General features: G+C 37.0%; 1 protein-coding gene across 1 annotated transcript in view; it reads right to left on the bottom strand.

Moving 5' to 3' along the window:
- Window positions 1-15,858: 15,858 nt before the first annotated feature.
- The window catches only part of OTOGL (otogelin like), a 131,289-nt gene continuing 128,864 nt past the window's right edge, over window positions 15,859-18,283 (bottom strand). Inside the window, exon 58 of the mRNA XM_038558530.1 lies at window positions 15,859-17,718. Coding sequence (XP_038414458.1) covers window positions 17,518-17,718 — 201 coding nt within the window. The 3' untranslated portion in view covers window positions 15,859-17,517. The remainder of the gene's footprint in view (window positions 17,719-18,283) is intronic.

The following is an 18,283-nucleotide window of genomic DNA, read 5'->3' as shown; positions in this document are numbered from 1 at the left end:
ACCGTCCTTGCAGGACGAGATTCGGGCCCCCTCCCCCTCCCCCCTCCCCCTCCCCCTCCCCCTCCCAGCGGTCAGCCTACCAACGCCTGAAAGTCAGCACCTCTGCATCCTCACTTTTTTTTTTTTCAAGTATCACAATGTTTATTGATAGATACAAGTATATAAAATCAGGGCATGAACATGACTTGATAAATTAAGTAGTCTTAATTTCAATACTATAATAAGAGGGACCAATTCAAATTCTCACCATTTGTTTCACATCCACAAAACCACTTCAAGGGCATTAACGATCTCTCAAAACGGATCGGTTTTGTGCAAGTAAACCATGTTTCTTTTTAAAAGACTTGTGCACTTGCCCAGGCTCAAGGATATTAAAATCTAGCACATAAAGCCCATTACTAGAGGTAGAAATACAGGCAATATACTATTACGGCAACAACCATCAATTACAGTTAAGAATTTTTCTGTAACAACCAAATGGATAATCAAATATTGCAACAACTCAAGTATTACTGAGCAAAGTGCATTTCTACAGTATTCAGTGTTGCTATTCAGTTTTCTAACTTAAAACAGCCTATGATAACTGGCAGCAAGGAAGGTCCTTGCAATAGACTGCCTCTGCTTGAGAACTTAGGATGTAATTATTGCAGTGCTCCTCAAAGATCTGAGTCTCCGTCCAAAACATCCCCTAGGACAACTACTTCCCTTCTAGGCTTCCAGCCATGGGCTTAGATGATGGCCTTAGCTCTCTGTTCGTTCATATAGTTTGACTTAGTTAGCTAAGCATCTTTGAAAATGTGAGTGTAGTCAACAGTAAACTCAAAGAGTGCTTCCTGGAGTATAAACACTCAATAGAGGGGCACCTGGGGGGCTCAGGGGTTGAGCACCTGCCTTTGGCCCAGGGCATGACCCCGGGGTCCCAGGATGGAGTCCCAGGTCAGCCTCCCTGCAGGGAGCTGCTTCTCCCTCTGCCTACATCTCTGCCTTTCTCTCTATGAGTCTCATTAATAAATAAATAAAATCTTAAAATAAATACATAAATAAATAAATATTCAATATAATGATTCAATAGAATGATACCTAGTATTGGGTCACTGCAATTACTTCTGGTAAGTTCCTACTAGGTCAGAGGACCCCAATCTCCCTTACACACTGTTACACACTGTTAGCTAGTCTGGTCTTTCTAAAAAACTCATGTGATGGTTGGTGCCTGAGGTGCTCACTTAAAAGCCTAGTCTGGGGAATCCCGGGGTGGCTCAGTGGTTTGACGCCTGCCTTTGGCCCAGGGCGTGATCCTGGACACCAAGGATCGAGTCCCATGTCGGGCTCCCTGCATGGAGCCTGCTTCTCTCTCTGCCTGTGTCTCTGCCTCTCTCTCTCTCTCTGTGTCTTTCATGAATGAATTAAAAAAAATCTTTAAAAGCCTAGTCTGATCGTTGCTTTTATATAATACCTCAGGCCAATTCCACTTCAATGTAACCTCTTTCGTCTCTGCCTGGACACCCTAACTTGTACCCTCCTGAAGTAACAGACTGTAATCATTTGCACCTCTGTTTTCCTACATGACTTTGCTTACACTGTAACACAAAAAGTTACTTCTTAAGTGTTTATGTCTTTAGCCAGATTAGGAATTCCTTGATGCTATGAACTGTGTCTTAATTTAAGCACAGAGATGTGAACTGTATTTTTGTTGTTTTGATTCCTGAGGGTGGTACAGATCTTTGCTTTTTAAAAGTAGAAGGTGTTGAGATAGTATATCACAAAGTCATTATATTGACAATGAATTAATTTTGGGCTTTGAGAAATAATGATAAAATTAAAAATCTACCACGTATTTAGTAATCACTTTGCAGTATATACATAAATCATTATGTTTTATACCTTAAACTTGTACAATATTGTACATCAATTTTATCTCAAGAATGGTGGGAAAAAAAAACCCAGAAAAATCAGGAAACTGATCACAAAAAAAATAAATATATAAGATAAAAATCCATCAGGCAAATTGACTAAAGTATATATATATTTCAATATGGTTTTCTTTTGGTCATATATTTGCTTTGCAAACAATGACATTTTGAATAAACAGCCTACCACCTTCCATAGTTTCCATCAATCTTTCCACCAGGTCAATAAACTTGGTAGCAAGTTAATCAATAGGGTTTCCTTCGAAAGCACTCCTTCCTGAAGTAATACCCTATGAAATTATATTCTAGTTAAGGCTTTGTTCCTTTATTTGGTCTAGGAATTAAATTAGTTCTAGAGAAGTTAAGAGAAAGATTTTTTTTTTAATTATGGGTCTTTTCCTTTTAGAAAAGGGAAAGTGTAGATTTAGTCATCTTTCAGGGCATTTATTTTTTAAGAGAAATAGCTTGCTTTGCTGATGGTGAAAGACAGCTGAAAGCCATTTAGGCAATAATGAAGATCACTAACGCCTTATAACATGAATTCCCTACCAGGCAATATGTTGTTTGGCATCTTATTTAAATATCTATTATGTAAGGAAATCCAAGTCTTCACCAGAGATTGGGTGGACATATCTGCAAAACCACATCTCTGATAGAAATGTACAAATTATACAAATAAACACACTACCTATCCCTTCCTCACCTTCAAATTCCAGTCATTCAATCAAAAGTATTAAGTACTTTTGAGCCATGTGTCAAGCACAGTGCTAAGCTCTGAGTCTGTAGTAACAAATGTTATTAGTCCTCCCCTTCATGAAGCTTAAATTCTACGGAGGGAGTTGCTGAGTATTATATACTCTGATTCTGCACGCAGGCTTATTCCTCTTTGTTCCTGTTTTTACTATCTAAATCCAGGCCCTCTTTCCCTCTCGTCTAGTCTTTGGGCTCCTAGACCCAATTCCAATGTGCGTGACTGGGAGGGAGGTGTTACCCCCACACCACCAAGCAATTCTTGGAATACCAGCTGGGTGTCTTACCATTCAACTCAATTTGGACACTGTCTATCCAGAGATAGAGTCAGATTCCACAGGCTAAGCATGCAGTCTTAGGAGATCCCCTCAACATCCTATTTCATATGCCTGTTACAAGCCCAGGTAGGTATCTGTGCTTCTGACCTATTGGCTGTAGGTTCTTTTTTTTTTTTTTTTAATTTATTTTTTATTGGTGTTCAATTTACTAACATACAGAATAACCCCCAGTGCCCGTCACCCATTCACTCCCACCCCCCGCCCTCCTCCCCTTCCACCACCCCTAGTTCGTTTCCCAGAGTTAGCAGTCTTTACGTTCTGTCTCCCTTTCTGATATTTCCCACACGTTTCTTCTCCCTTCCCTTATATTCCCTTTCACTATTATTTATATTCCCCAAATGAATGAGAACATACAATGTTTGTCCTTCTCCGACTGACTTACTTCACTCAGCATAATACCCTCCAGTTCCATCCACGTTGAAGCAAATGGTGGGTATTTGTCATTTCTAATAGCTGAGTAATATTCCATTATATACATAAACCACATCTTCTTTATTCACTCATCTTTCGTTGGACACTGAGGCTCCTTCCACAGTTTGGCTATCGTGGCCATTGCTGCTATAAACATCGGGGTGCAGGTGTCCCGGCGTTTCATTGCATCTGAATCTTTGGGGTAAATCCCCAACAGTGCAATTGCTGGGTCGTAGGGCAGGTATATTTTTAACTCTTTGAGGAACCTCCACACAGTTTTCCAGAGTGGCTGCACCAGTTCACATTCCCACCAACAGTGTAAGAGGGTTCCCTTTTCTCCGCATCCTCTCCAACATTTGTGGTTTCCTGCCTTGTTAATTTTCCCCATTCTCACTGGTGTGGGGTGGTATCTCATTGTGGTTTTGATTTGTATTTCCCTGATGGCAAGTGATGCAGAGCATTTTCTCATATGCATGTTGGCCATGTCTATGTCTTCCTCTGTGAGATTTCTCTTCATGTCTTTTGCCCATTTCATGATTGGATTGTTTGTTTCTTTGGTGTTGAGTTTAATAAGTTCTTTATAGATCTTGGAAACTAGCCCTTTATCTGATATGTCATTTGCAAATATCTTCTCCCATTCTGTAGGTTGTCTTTGAGTTTTGTTGACTGTATCCTTTGCTGTGCAAAAGCTTCTTATCTTGATGAAGTCCCAATAGTTCATTTTTGCTTTTGTTTCTTTTGCCTTCGTGGATGTATCTTGCAAGAAGTTACTATGGCCGAGTTCAAAAAGGGTGTTGCCTGTGTTCTTCTCTAGGATTTTGTAGGATTTTGATATTCCATGCTCATAGATTGGCAGAATTAATATTGTGAAAATGTCAATGTTACCCAGGGCAATATACACGTTTAATGCAATCCCTATCAAAATACCATGGACTTTCTTCAGAGAGTTAGAACAAATTATTTTAAGATTTGTGTGGAATCAGAAAAGACCCCGAATAGCCAGGGGAATTTTAAAAAAGAAAACCATATCTGGGGGCATCACAATGCCAGATTTCAGGTTGTACTACAAAGCTGTGGTCATCAAGACAGTGTGGTACTGGCACAAAAACAGACGCGTAGATCAGTGGAACAGAATAGAGAATCCAGAAGTGGACCCTGAACTTTATGGTCAACTAATATTCGATAAAGGAGGAAAGACTATCCATTGGAAGAAAGACAGTCTCTTCAATAAATGGTGCTGGGAAAATTGGACATCCACATGCAGAAGAATGAAACTAGACCACTCTCTTTCACCATACACAAAGATAAACTCAAAATGGATGAAAGATCTAAATGTGAGACAAGATTCCATGGCTGTAGGCTCAATTAATTTGCTAGAGTGGCTCACAGAACTCAGAAAATCTGTTTCCTCACTAGATGACTGGTTTACTATCAAAGGATTGAACTCAGGAACAGCCACATGGAAGAGATCCAAGGGTGAAGTAGGTGGGAGGAGACATCCACACCCTCTTGGAGTGCACGGCTCTCATCAAATCTCCATGTGTTCAGCACCGATCTGAAAGCTCCCATAACCCCATCCTTTTTGTTTTTAATGGAGGCTTCATTACACAGGCACAGTTAATTAAAGCATTGGCTACTGGTTATTGGTCCAACCTCCAAGCCCTCTCCCTTTCCGGAAGGTGGTGGTGGGACTGAAAATTCCAACCCCCTGATCATATGGTTGGCTCCACTTGCAACCAGCCTCCATTCTTAGAATCTGTCCTTAATCACCTCATTAAGTAACAGAAGACATGTTTACATCCCATCACTTAGGAAATTTCAAGGGAAACAGCAATGATGATCAAATATATATTTTTTATTATAAATCACAGTATCACTGTGATAACTGGCATCCCTTCATTCCTTCCTTATTAGATTGATCTAAAACAGGTCTTATTTCTAGGGGTGCCTGAGTGGTTCAGTCGGTTAAGCATCCAACTCTTGATTTGGACTCAGGTCATGATGTCAGGGTCCTGATATCGATCCCCACCTCTCACTCGGTGCTGGGTGTGGATGTGGAGTGTGCTTAAGATTCTCTCTCTCCCTCTCCCTCTGCCTGCCCCCCCTTTTACCCCCCAACCTGCAAAAAAACCAAAATAAAGCAAACTTCTTATCTCTAGTTTTTCCTCTATTTTAACCTATTTTCTGCTGTCTTCAGATTAATCCTCCCAGAGTTCAGTTCTGATAATGTTACTTTCCATCTCAGTGTCTTCAGTGCTGTTCAGCCTCCCTAATTCCTTACTGTGCCCATGTTTAGTTTACATCGTACATGTTCAGTTCACTGTTTTTCCCTGTAAGACTTTCCTCTGATTTCCTTTCTTCATGAAACCTTTCCTGGTATTCCTAACAAGAGCCTATCCCCCCTTCTCTGTGCTTCTGCGGTACCTAATGCCTCAAATACATGGCTCATTGGATTCTAATTTTTATATTATTATCTGTGAACATCTTAATATCTCTATAAGATTGTAGTCTCCCTGAAGGTAAGTCTCATTTCCTATTGATTTTCATATTACTCACGAGCCAATTGTGATACTTTCCATAATGAGCACTTCACAAATATCTTTTTATGAATACTTGTAGAAGGCATATTATAAAAGTCTGTGCCCTCTCCTTTTTCTAGGTGACACTTGGGACTTACTTCATTGTAAATATTTTTAAATATTTTTGAAACACAAATACAAGTTTTAAGATTAGTCATGTCACTCAAAAAAAAAAAAAAAACTAACGTATGACTTACAGGATTCCTCTAACCTAGTTCTGCTTCAAATTTGAAGAGTTTTTTTCTGAGTCATCTGTGATATGCACAAGACTCTTTCTTTCCTAATGATTTACTCTTTAGAGTAGCAAGATCTGTCACAGTCCAGGCTGGGGGAAAGTATCTTGTTTTAAGGTTAAAATGGAACAGTGCTAAAAATTAAAGACCAACACAAAAACATTCTTCCTTAAATCTTTTAGATAAATTAGATGTACTATTTCTTGTCTTTCCTTGTTTCCCGACTTCTGTTCTTACAGGTCTTTTTTAAATGTCCTCTTTCAAAGGAGATATTTTACTCTAAATTTTCTCACAAAAATAACACTTTTATAAGCTGACATGTAATCAAAGTGAACCAGATTTCTATCATTATTTAAAGGAAAGCCATTGTTGCTATAGAATTTCTAAGCTTTATTTTGCTGGCATGAGTTACAAGAGAAAGAAAATAAAAGATGGATTAGCAGCATGTTTTTCATCTGTATTTGTTTTTTTAAATGTGATGCCAAAAAGCTTGGTGTTTGAGTTCTGTAGCTAGGATTGGCCTTTTCCACAATGCAAAATTTCCTAACAATTTGTGGTATTATCTTTCTAGCATATTTATTTATACAATATGAAAAGTAGTTACTGCAACAGATCTTTTATGAAATGATTTAATCATCCAAAGTAATCCAAATGAATTTGCTCTGAGTGAAAATGGTATGTTTAATAAAGTGTTACTGGCTACATTTCAGAATCCAAGATTAAAACTCAGATTTATCTGTATTTATTGGTGTGGACTAAAATGCAAATGTCATATTGAGAATCGAGACTAAACAAAAAAGAATCTGCATCTCTGGAATGGGGTGGTTGTGAAATAATTTGAGGTCTGGTCCATCACGTTTATGACTTTTCTGCTAGATTTGTTAACAAGTATGCCAGGAAGGGTGGGAATTTATTTCTAAATGAGATTATCAGTACATTTAACATGTTTAGTGAGTTCAGTATTTACTGAGAAACTTTGATGGAGAAAATGTCTCAGCTGGAGGGACAGGAAAAGCAAGGCAAGGAAACTATGAGGGTCTTCTATCCAGATGGCAAGATCCACTATCTTTATACTCTGAAAAATGAAAGAAAAAAGTTAAAGACCAACATAAAAAATCCCCTCCTTGAATCTTTTAACCTGGATGGATTAGTGGGACTGTCTTGTTTTTCTTTAGAGGAGAGGAGAGAATAAGGGAGCTCTCTGAGCTCATACAGGTGGCCAGTGACCCTGATCAGTCTAAGCATAATACTCTAACCCCTGCTGTTGGTACAGTTCTGGGATGAGACCTAAGATTTCTTCCCCTAGTCATTCACCCTCTATAATCACCTTCCCCTGAGGTTTGGTGGACCTGTGAAAATGAGATTGTCACTACCATGATTATTTACATTATCTAAGACTTTATTGTAGCAGAACAAAAGAGGCATTCTCCTGCTGACTTTGAAGAAGTAAGTTGCCATGATGTGAGAGGGTCAGGTGGTTAGAACATGGGCCTTGCCTCCAGGCGCTGAGGGTGTGCCCCAGCCTACAGCCAGCCAGAAATCCATGATCCCGTCCTACAATCTCATGGAACTTAATTCGACTAACGATGAGAAAGAGCCTGGAAACAGAGGACTCACAGCCTCAGATGAGATCACAGTCCTAACTAACAACTTGATTTCAGCCTGGTGAGATCCTGAGCAGAGAGCCCAGACTCCTGATCCACAGAAATTGTCAGATAATAAATGTTTTGATTCAAGACACTATATTTGTGGTACTTCATTTCACAGCAATAGAAAAGAAACACTCACCCACAGTTAATGCGATTGTAAGCGTGGGCAGTCATTACACAGGAGTTTCTAACTAGAGCTCAGAGATAGATGTCCTGTCCTCTTTGTTGGAAAACATATTGAATGTTGTTTCATTAAAGCCACATGCAGAGTTGCCGTTACCAAAGTTGCCATGTGGAGCACCCAGAATGCAGCAGGAGAGTATGAAATTGGCAGAGCAATGGAAACAGAGAGAAATGCATTTGAGTCCTGGTGCTTCATTAACTCTGGCCCATCTCAAAGTTGGTTATCTCAAATTCTTAAATTCTGTGAAAGATATTCTTTGCAGTGGCACTCATCCCCCCCAGGATTAATAAGTCTCATCATTGGGATTTGACCTCAGACATCCTAGTTCCAGAGGCTATTTTCCTAACCATGAATCACATAAAGAGCTAAAGAATATCTTTACCCATTGATTAAATAATTAATCACATCTTATTTGATATAACTTAGAGCAGCTGCAGTTAGATCAAGGAAATGATTATCAGGACAAAAAAGTATAGCTATTCAGGTACTACTTTTAACAGAAGGTCTAAAATATTTATATCCTTTAGAGTTTTTCTAAAGTTAAAAAATCATTTTCTAAATGTTGATTTTAATCTACTGTTCTCAACATTAAATAATTCTCACTTATTTGGTTAAGCATATGTTATCCTAATAGCATAGTCATTTTATTTTCTCAAGACTCCCTTACAAAATTTTGTAGACCTTTTATATACTGTTGGCATTTGCGTCTCAGTTTGTATGGTTGTAAAATATAACAACAAAACCAAACAAAATTCAAAAACTAAAATCGTGTCACAAAACAAAACTGACTTCAGAAGAAAAGCTGTTCTTTATTAGAGATAAAAAAATCTTCCAGAAAAGACAAAGGAGATAGCTTTTATCTCACTCATTTCAAATTCCTTGACTCAGAGTTTGGAGATCTATACATCAGAAGCTGGTCAGTGACCACTTGGTTATGAAACAGTGTCTTTCAAAAGTAGCTAAACTCTCTCTAATTCTATCTTTCTGATCTTTCTGGATCTATTGAGAGATACTAGCTCCCAGGAAACAACAGATTTTAGCAGTACTCGACTGTATTTTATGAGTGGTCATTACAAGACAAACATCATAGATAAAGTATCAAGAAAAATGAACGACAAAAATGGTAGCTGTGAACAAAGAAAAGTATAGTTTTTCATGAATTTTGACAATTTGGGATATCAGAGAAGCATGAAAGGATATAAAGGAATCTGTCACCTTTGTAGCTGAGAAATATTAGCAGATATTCACCAAACTATAGAAAGTAAAACAGAAATCAACTTTATCATCCTGCCCTGTAGTTGGAAATAAGAGAGTAAAATTCTTACCATTCATCAAGTGATAATAGAAGGCAACCAAGGGCAATCCATTTGGTCTAATACGAACAGCAAAAATGACATGAAAATCAGCCAGAAGACCTATGAAAAAGTACTACAAAGTAAAGAGAATATCATCGTGAAAATTGAGGAGAAGAAATTAACTACTGTAAGCACTCTGATGCAGAATTCAGGGGAAGAAATCAGGAAAATTTTTGTTTTTTGTCTAATGTGTGCAAAATACATTATTTCTATAAAACTATGGAAAAAATATTGAGAAGGAAAAACAGTCTGGTATAAATAAAAAATAGCCTGAAGTTAAAAAAAAAATTAGATGAGTTAAAAAGGTAACCTAATAGGAAATAAATACGAGGAAACCAAAAATGAGTTTTCAGATTTACAATCTAGACTGATAGAAATAGAGCAAGTATGAATGACTCTCATGGAAGAAAAACAATATACTATTATGCGGAGCACAAAAGATAATAGATGAAGACAGAAGACAGAAAATGTCATAAGTATGAAAGAAAAACAATGTACACATAATTAATGTTTCTGAATATAAAACCAGATTAGGGGCGCCTGGGTGGCTCAGTGGTTGAGCACCTGCCCTCAGCCCAGGGCATCATCCTGGGGTCCTGGGATCGAGTCCCACATCGGGCTCCCTGCATGGAGCCTGCTGCTCCCTCTGCCTGTCTCTACCTCTCTCTCTCTTTCATGAATAAATAAAATCTTTAAAAATAAGTAAATAAAACCAGATTAAAATGAAAATATCGAATAAAATTTACTAGCAATAGAAGAAACACCTCTTATATTTTTAGAAAAAGATTGTGTGAAGATCAGAAGATCCAAAATAATATCAGTAAATAGAGAATCATACCTATACATATTTTCATGATATTATTGAAGGGAAATTATAATAAGCAATCATTCAAAGAAAAAAAGAAAAGAACTATACCTATAATGGAACCAAATACTGAAATGGAATCCAGACATTCCTTTTGCAGCACAAAATGTCCAAACACAATGAAGTAATGCCTACAGTTCTGAATGCAAACTATGACCTCAAACTTTTCTACTCAGCTTATATATCTCACGTCCTTTCTATGTGTTAAACACTTTAGTAAGTACTTTACATGTATTAATTCCATTAGCCTCACATGAATCCTATGAGAAATTTGAAAACTATGAAGTACAAAATTATGAAGTTTACTTAGAGTCACATGGAAAAAGATGATATTAGGATTTGAACTTATGCCCATTTCATCCAAAAGTCTGAGACCTTAGCTATCATGCTCAGTGTGAGCAAAGCCTCAGGAAATATCCAATCCATATACCTTTCTGGAGAAAAATTACTTGGAGACTTAATCAAGAAACCAAGAAATAGAGCAAACATAAGAATTTAATAATGGAGATAGTAGGACTAGCAGTAGGGACTATAGTTCATTTATATGCAGAACGGTTAAACCGGGTAGCAAAACTGAATTTATTTTTATGTGTGTGTTTATTGCATGCATATATAAGGTTTTAATAGTATATATAGACAGACAAAATATAGTTTGGGCACAAAATAAATATGACTCAGAAGGTAGAAAACTTAAATTCCATACTCTTTGGTAAACAAAACACAATTAAAAATTTTTTATCCATCTCAAGGTTTCTGTAATCTATTTTCTCATAATAGATAACTTTTTCGATAACATGATAGAATTTTGGCTTTAATCAGAATGTCAGTCTTTCTAGTCAGCAGTTGTTAGTGAAATAGCTCTAAAAAGTCAAGCTTTTTATTTTTCACCCCAAGATACAGCATAAGGGCAAGATTTCAAGTACCACAGCCATTTATAGGATATTATTAGAAAAAAAACATAAAAAAATAAATAAAAACATTATTAGAAAAAACAGGCTAATAGCAAGATGATTGCTAACCTTTGTGCGAATTAGCAAAAGGTGCCTCCTCATGGCAGATACATTAGGGAAAAGCACTTTGTCTGGTGGATAAATTAGAAAATACCTCAGGAATTATTAGAAACAACTCCTCCCTCTGGTAAGATGCACTCCCACATGGGTGTTTGGCTTGGCAAGAGGCCAGCATCTTCATGCAAAGAAAAAGGCATTCCTTCTGGGTAGAAACAGCTTCTTGTCAGGGTCCATGACCTGGCTTGAGAAGCCTGAGCCAGATTTCAGCACCCCCTTGCCCCTCAGATGAGCACCTTTATACAGAAACCAGACTCCAGGACCATTCACAGTGACCTCATCTGGGAATATTAGCACAAATGTGAATCCTAATTCACTTGGGCTGCAGTCCCTCTGGCCAGCGTCAGAAATTTTGTGTATCTTGAAATCCTCTCAATCTACATGATGTAACCACAAATGTTCTCAAAAAGATTGATTTTAAGAAATTGTTGAGATATCTTGATTTCAATAGTGTTACTTTCCAGGTAATGTGAACATGAACCTTGAAACATTGTGTGATAATTAATTGCCTAGGAAAAGCTCAGAAACCTTTTAATTCCTACTAAAAGCCTCTATTCTCTTTTGGACAGTAGCGCCTCAAGGTACTGTCTCTGCCTTTTCTCCTTTTCAGCTTAATTGCATGGAATATATTAAGAATTAATTCGTATTCATCTCTTAAAACTAACATGAATAAGAGGTTTTGTTCTACTACTAATAACTTAATTTTAAAAACAGAACCAAAAGTCTCAGGATATATTAATTATAATACTTAAAGGTCGAGGGATGCCTGGGTGGCTCAGAGGTTGAGCGTCTGCCTTCCGCTCAGGGCGTGATCCCGGGGTCCTGAGTTCGAGTTTCGCATCAGGTTCCCCGCAGGGAGTCTGCTTCTCTCTCTGCCTATGTCTCTGCCTCTGTGTGTCTCTCATCAATACATAAATAAGATCTTTTTAAAAATTACTTAAAGGTAAAAACAGGTATATTAAAGTTTGCAAAATCCTTTGTCCTGAAAGGGCACTCTGTAAAATTACCACTAAGAAAATGGACAAAGGAAAAATAGGAGATAAAATGAATATATAAAAAGGATTGAATTCAGTGGCACAGTCAGGCATCTATTCTACTATGAGCTGACCTTTTTTCTTAGTTATATCAATAAGGACTTTTGTCTGCTACTATCTAGTGTTGATGATGATAAAGGACAAAAGGAACAAATTCTTATAAACTTTTGAGGGAGGAAAAAGTTGAGCAGCAGTTATGGAAGACAAACTAGGCAATACATACAGAAATTCTTCAGCATGTTGATGCCATTTGGTCCTTCAATTCCACTTCATGCATAAGGACTTATAATAGAGAAAATGAGAAAAAAAATAGTATCCATTAATAGACTGGTTAAATAAATTTGATACTCACTTAAGAAAATACCATATAGCATATAAAATTTCTACTGCAGAAAAGCTTTTTAAAATGTAAAACTTCGGGCTCCCTGCATGGAGCCTGCTTCTCCCTCTGCCTGTGTTTCTGCCCCTCTCTCTCTCTCTCTCTCTCTCTCTGTGTGTGTGTCTATGAATAAATAAATAAAATCTTTAAAAAATAAAATAAAATAAAATGTAAAACTTCTTAGAGAAATTTAAAGTTAAAAAAATATATTCGATTTGATCCCAGATCAAGAAAGGCAGGAAGAAAAGCTAAAATAAATAGAATGACAATAGAAATTATTTAGGTAGATGTTTTATATTCTTTTTCTCCTACAAACTGCATGATTTTTTTTCACTCTTCTCCCTCCCAATAGGACATAGTAGACAGTTAAATCTTTATTGATTTAATAAAAGTTAGCATTTTGTGGTTTTAAAATGAAAATTTCTGAGCCTCTGAAGAAATATGTACATGTGTTCAACTACATGCTTACACAACGTACACGCACACACACTTTGTTATTTACTGACGTGGAGAAGGCTCTGCAAGGAACTGATTTAAGGGAAGTGAGGCAGGAGAGAAACAAAAGCAAATAAGGTCAAATTATTAGAGATCAGGCCACAGCTCACATAGGGCACAGATACATCTGGAAAAGGCCAAAGGACCCACTGTATCCGGGAATGGTCCAGAAGGAGTGACAGTGAGCAATCTGCCTCTGGCTCCTGAGCCTGTCATTCACTGTTCAGAGTTCACCTCACCAGGTATTTACTCCCTCTTTATTCCAGGCTGCATTTCCCACTTAATGAGGGTAGTCATGGGGGTATGGCGCTTCTTCCAGGCTCAGAAGTGGTGGGAGTCAGGATGCCTGAGTGGCTCAGCGGTTTGGCACCTGCCTTCAGCCCAGAGTGTGATCCTGGAGACCCAGGATCAAGTCCCGCATCGGGCTCCCTGCATGGAGCCTGCTTCTCCCTGCCTGTGTCTCTGCCTCTCTCTCTCTCTCTCTGTTTCTCATGAATAAATAAATAAAATATTTTTTAAAAAAGTGGTGGGAGAAGCCAGAATGCCCATGGCAAGCATGGGAGAGAAATGGAGTCCTTTTTCCTAGAATAAAACCAGTGGTCAGGGGAAGGCAAGGAGGCCAATGGCTTTGGCTTGTCCTCTGCATGTGCTGGGCTGCTAGCTGTTTCAGGCTGCCTGTGTGGAGAACTATCAGGAAGATGGGAGCAGGTCCAGGACCAGCAGCTGCAGCAACATGAGCATGTGTCTGAGTGATTCTGGGCATGGGTACATCAGGAACAGTGTCTATATTGAGGTCAATTTATCACCCGCTAATTACCTTCCACACTACTTGCAATAGTCTGAGTTTTTGTGTCTCCCACCTTAAATTCATATGTTGAAATCCTAGCATCCTATGTAACGGTATTAAAAAATAGGCCTTTTGAAAGGTTAAGTAGGAGATGAGGGTGGAGCCCTCATGAATGGGATTAGTGCCCTTACAAAAAATATGGCAGACAGCTCCCTCACTCCTCCTGCCAGGTGAGAAAACATCCCAGTTGCAATGTTCATTTCATTCTTCCACTCATTTCTATATGAAATAAATGTTTGTGGTTTATTAGCTACCTAGCCTAAAAGATAAAAATATAAACTTTTAATTTTTTATCATCTGGTAGGTGAGAAATGGCTTTTCTTTCTTTCTCTTTTTTCTCTCTTTTCTTTCTTTCTTTCTTTCTTTCTTTCTTTCTTTCTTTCTTTCTTTCTTTCTTCTTTCTTTCTTTCTTTTTCTTTCTTTCTTTCTTTCTTTTTTCTTTCTTTCTTTCTTTCTTTTTCTTTCTTTCTCTCTCTCTCTCTTTTTTTTTTTTAAAGATTTGCATTTATTTATTCATGAGAGATACAGTGAGAGAGAGAGGCAGAGACACAGGCCGAGGGAGAAGCAGGCTCCATGCGGGGAGCCTGATGTGGGACTTGATTCCGGATCCCGGGATCATGCCCTGGGCCAAAGGCAGACACTCAACCGTTGAGCCACCCAGGCATCCCAAAATGGCTTTTCAAATAAATAGAATGTGAAATGCTTTTGTTAAATGTATGCCCCACTGGGGTGCTGGGTGGTGCAGTCAGTTGAACATATAACTCCTAGTATTGGCTTGGGTCATGACCTCAGGGTTGTGGGATCCAGCTCTGCATCAGAGTCTGCTTGGGATTCTCTTTCCCTCTCCCTCTGCCTCTACCCACCTCTCTCTCTCTCTCTCTCTCTCTCTCTCCTCTCTCTCGTTCTCTCTCTCTCTCAAATAAATAAATAAATCTTGAAAAAAATGCTCAACTATCTTTCTTTTTCTCTAGAATATCAGTACAAGTTAATGGCCCATTTTTCTATTACGTTGTTCAGATTTTCCTTTTGTGATTTTTTTATAAGATCTTTGTATAGAAGACTAGCCTTTATCAATGATAACATTGTAAATATTGCACTTTGGGTTTATATTTTTCTTTTGAGTTTAATATTTTTTGTCTTGCAGAATTTGTCTGTTTTCAGTTTTCCTGTTAAATTTATCAATCTTTTCTTCTGGGCTTCTGGATATTAAGTCAGAATTAAAAGGATTAAAATCTCCCCACTCTATGGTAATAGTGAATTTCTCCTGTATTTTCTTTTAGAAGTCCTACCCCTCCTTTTTGAACATTGAAATCTGATTCATATAGAGTTTATCCTCATTTCAATGGATGTATGAATCCAAATTTCTCTTTGTTCAAGTTATTATCCAGTTGTCCCAACATCATTTATCCAAAGTCCATTCGTATCTCTCTGATGATTTGAGGATCAACTGTATCATATTTTACATTCCAACATTTTGGACTTTCTTTCTGAACTTTCTCATAGGTATATTTATTTAATTACCTACTTTCTCACCAGCCTTTAAATTATAGGAGGGTCCACACTATAAATAAGTGTGGTAAATTTTTATTTTACCTATGTCCTTAGAGCTTAGAAGAGCACCAGGCACATAGCAGGTTGTCAATACCTATTTGGCGTATTTCAGAATGCTTATGATATTCTAGGACAATATTTCCCTCCCCCCAAATATGTTTAAACACGATTTCACATTTTTAATTTAATAACAAATATTTTACAGAGCATGAAAATAAAGAAATGTGTGGCAGACAATACACAACATTATGTGCCTCAACTGAGGCACATAATAGTTTCTCTTAAACAAAGTTAATTTATTTTAACCAAAAAACATTTTATTCAGTCCATTTTTTATAGGAGTCAAAGAATACTGAAATGTTAATGTCTAGATAAAACACTTTTATTAAGCACAAACAAGATAAAGTCCATTTTTATGTACATTAGACACTGGGACATTGCAGATGCAATGTTCATTTCATTCTTTCACTCATTTCTTAGTAACTCTGGAGGTCAAAAATCTAATAAGCTGCATTTTTTTCTGGGAAGCGTGATTTTGAAACAGAAGCAACTCATCTAGCTGAAATCTGGACCTAGTCCATCAGGCCCCCATATTTGCTTTTCAATGCACCTTTACCATTTACTTGTTGCTATTTGACTTCATTTGATCCCCCACAACAATCATACAACAAGTAGGGCATTCTCTCCTTTTTACAGATGAGGAAACTCAGATAATCTATACTGTAAGTGGCAGAAAATTTGGGGATTTGCAAAGATCTCAAGATATGTTCCTTGCAAATGTCAATAATCCACTATATTTAAAAAGTGCAGCATTCCATTGTAGAATTATTAATACATTCAAATAATTTTATTTCATTCTTCATTGGCAAAGCAGCAGCATGAAAAGCAAAATAGCACGCAACTTCAATTGAATGCAAATACATATCAAAAATCATAGGTCCATGAGATAGCAAATAGTTAATTAAATGTTAAATAGTAACAATATATTTGATAACAGTTTTAGTGGTATAAAAAAATAAAAGTCCAAGATATCCCTCCTCTATTTAGCAACTGATGCTACATTTCTTCATTTCCTATTATTGGGGTACTATTATACGTATGTATATACATAGATATGTGTGGCATTTTTTCAATTCTTTAAAAGGAAGTAAGTTTTAAATTTTTAATTCTATGCAAAGCAAACTCCTTAAGAATCAAAGATTCCATGATAGACACCTCACTATATCATTCAAAAGAAAAAAGCATAGGACTGGAAGGCACAGTCATTTGGTGTAAGTCACATAGCTTCTCCAGTGACCTAATACACCTGCAAATTGAGAGGAATTTGCAATAACAACCCTAATATTCATTCAGGCTTTAAAAAATCTAAAATCTTATGGTTCTATGATCTGTTTCTAAGTATCCTACTCTTTATAACTACTCAGTTGACAATTTTAAGTAATTACACACACACACCCCAGACTAAACAGTGGAGAGAAAGAGCACTGTTATCTTAATTTGGGTAGCTATACTAGACTTTGTAAAGAAAAAAAAAAATCACTACTGGGTGCAATGGAAAAAAGTTCTGCAAAATAATCTTCTAATCAATGAGAATATCCCAGGGCAGTGGCATGTTGCAATTATATACATAACTGCATTTCAGCTGAACAACTTAAAATCACTGGATTCTCTAAAATAGAGTAAATCAATAAATCTGATTTTTTCTAGGAAATTGCATATATTTGTACCAAGTGTTAAATTGCCATGTCCCGATATTCTGAGAAAACACACTATTGTTAAACAGTATAAATCTTCCAATGCCTAAATAGTAGTGTTAGAAGGTAACTTCACTGGACATTATGATTATTGCATAGAGTTCTTGGAATCCAAAAATTTAATTCCACTGGCATGTGCAGTCAATAGGTTCCTGGAGAGTATGCATGACTTCAGTGCCATTTCCTGAGCAATACAGAGGCACAGACAAGTTTCTCACTCCATTTTCACGACAACACTTGCAGAATCTTAGATGGCTCTCAATATTGATGTTATATATGGTAGCAGAGGGGCATTTTCCATCACAAGATGCGACATTTACCTGTAAGGAGAGACAATGAGAAAAGCATTCTTAAAATTTTTTAAACTGGCTATTTATTCTCAGAAATCAAATGAAAACAAAACTTTATTGTCACTATAAGTCTCCAAATTCTGTATGTTAGAAGGCTACAAAAAATACCAGATTAAAATTTGGTAACTTGAATAAATCCAAGAGATGTTCCATGGTGATGCCTAAGACAGCAAGGCTGACATAAATCAAACTCTGAAACAAATGTACACAGAAACTAGTCAGCTATATGTAAAATGTTCATCACAATCTCATGATTCTCCTGCAATCTGTATTATATCATGGCTCATGTAGACTGTAGTATTGAATAGGTCATATTAAATGGGGTAAGGTTAGAATGAGGATTTTTTTTTTTTTGCTGAATAAAATTACATAGTTAAGAAAAGATATAGTCAAATATATTTGGCTTTAATTTCCATCTCTCTAGATTGCAATTATGGTTCAGAACTATTGGTTATTTATGCTAAGAATAGTTCACACTTCTTCACAAACAGAATATTTTAATATCAGAATGCATGAATAATCTCAAAGTTAAATA

This window comes from Canis lupus, chromosome 15 (genome assembly GCF_011100685.1).
Source record: "Canis lupus familiaris isolate Mischka breed German Shepherd chromosome 15, alternate assembly UU_Cfam_GSD_1.0, whole genome shotgun sequence".
In the NCBI taxonomy this organism is placed as follows: Eukaryota; Metazoa; Chordata; class Mammalia; order Carnivora; family Canidae; genus Canis; species Canis lupus.
Note: the sequence above shows the minus strand (reverse complement) of the source record. Positions and strands in the feature narration are given on the sequence as shown.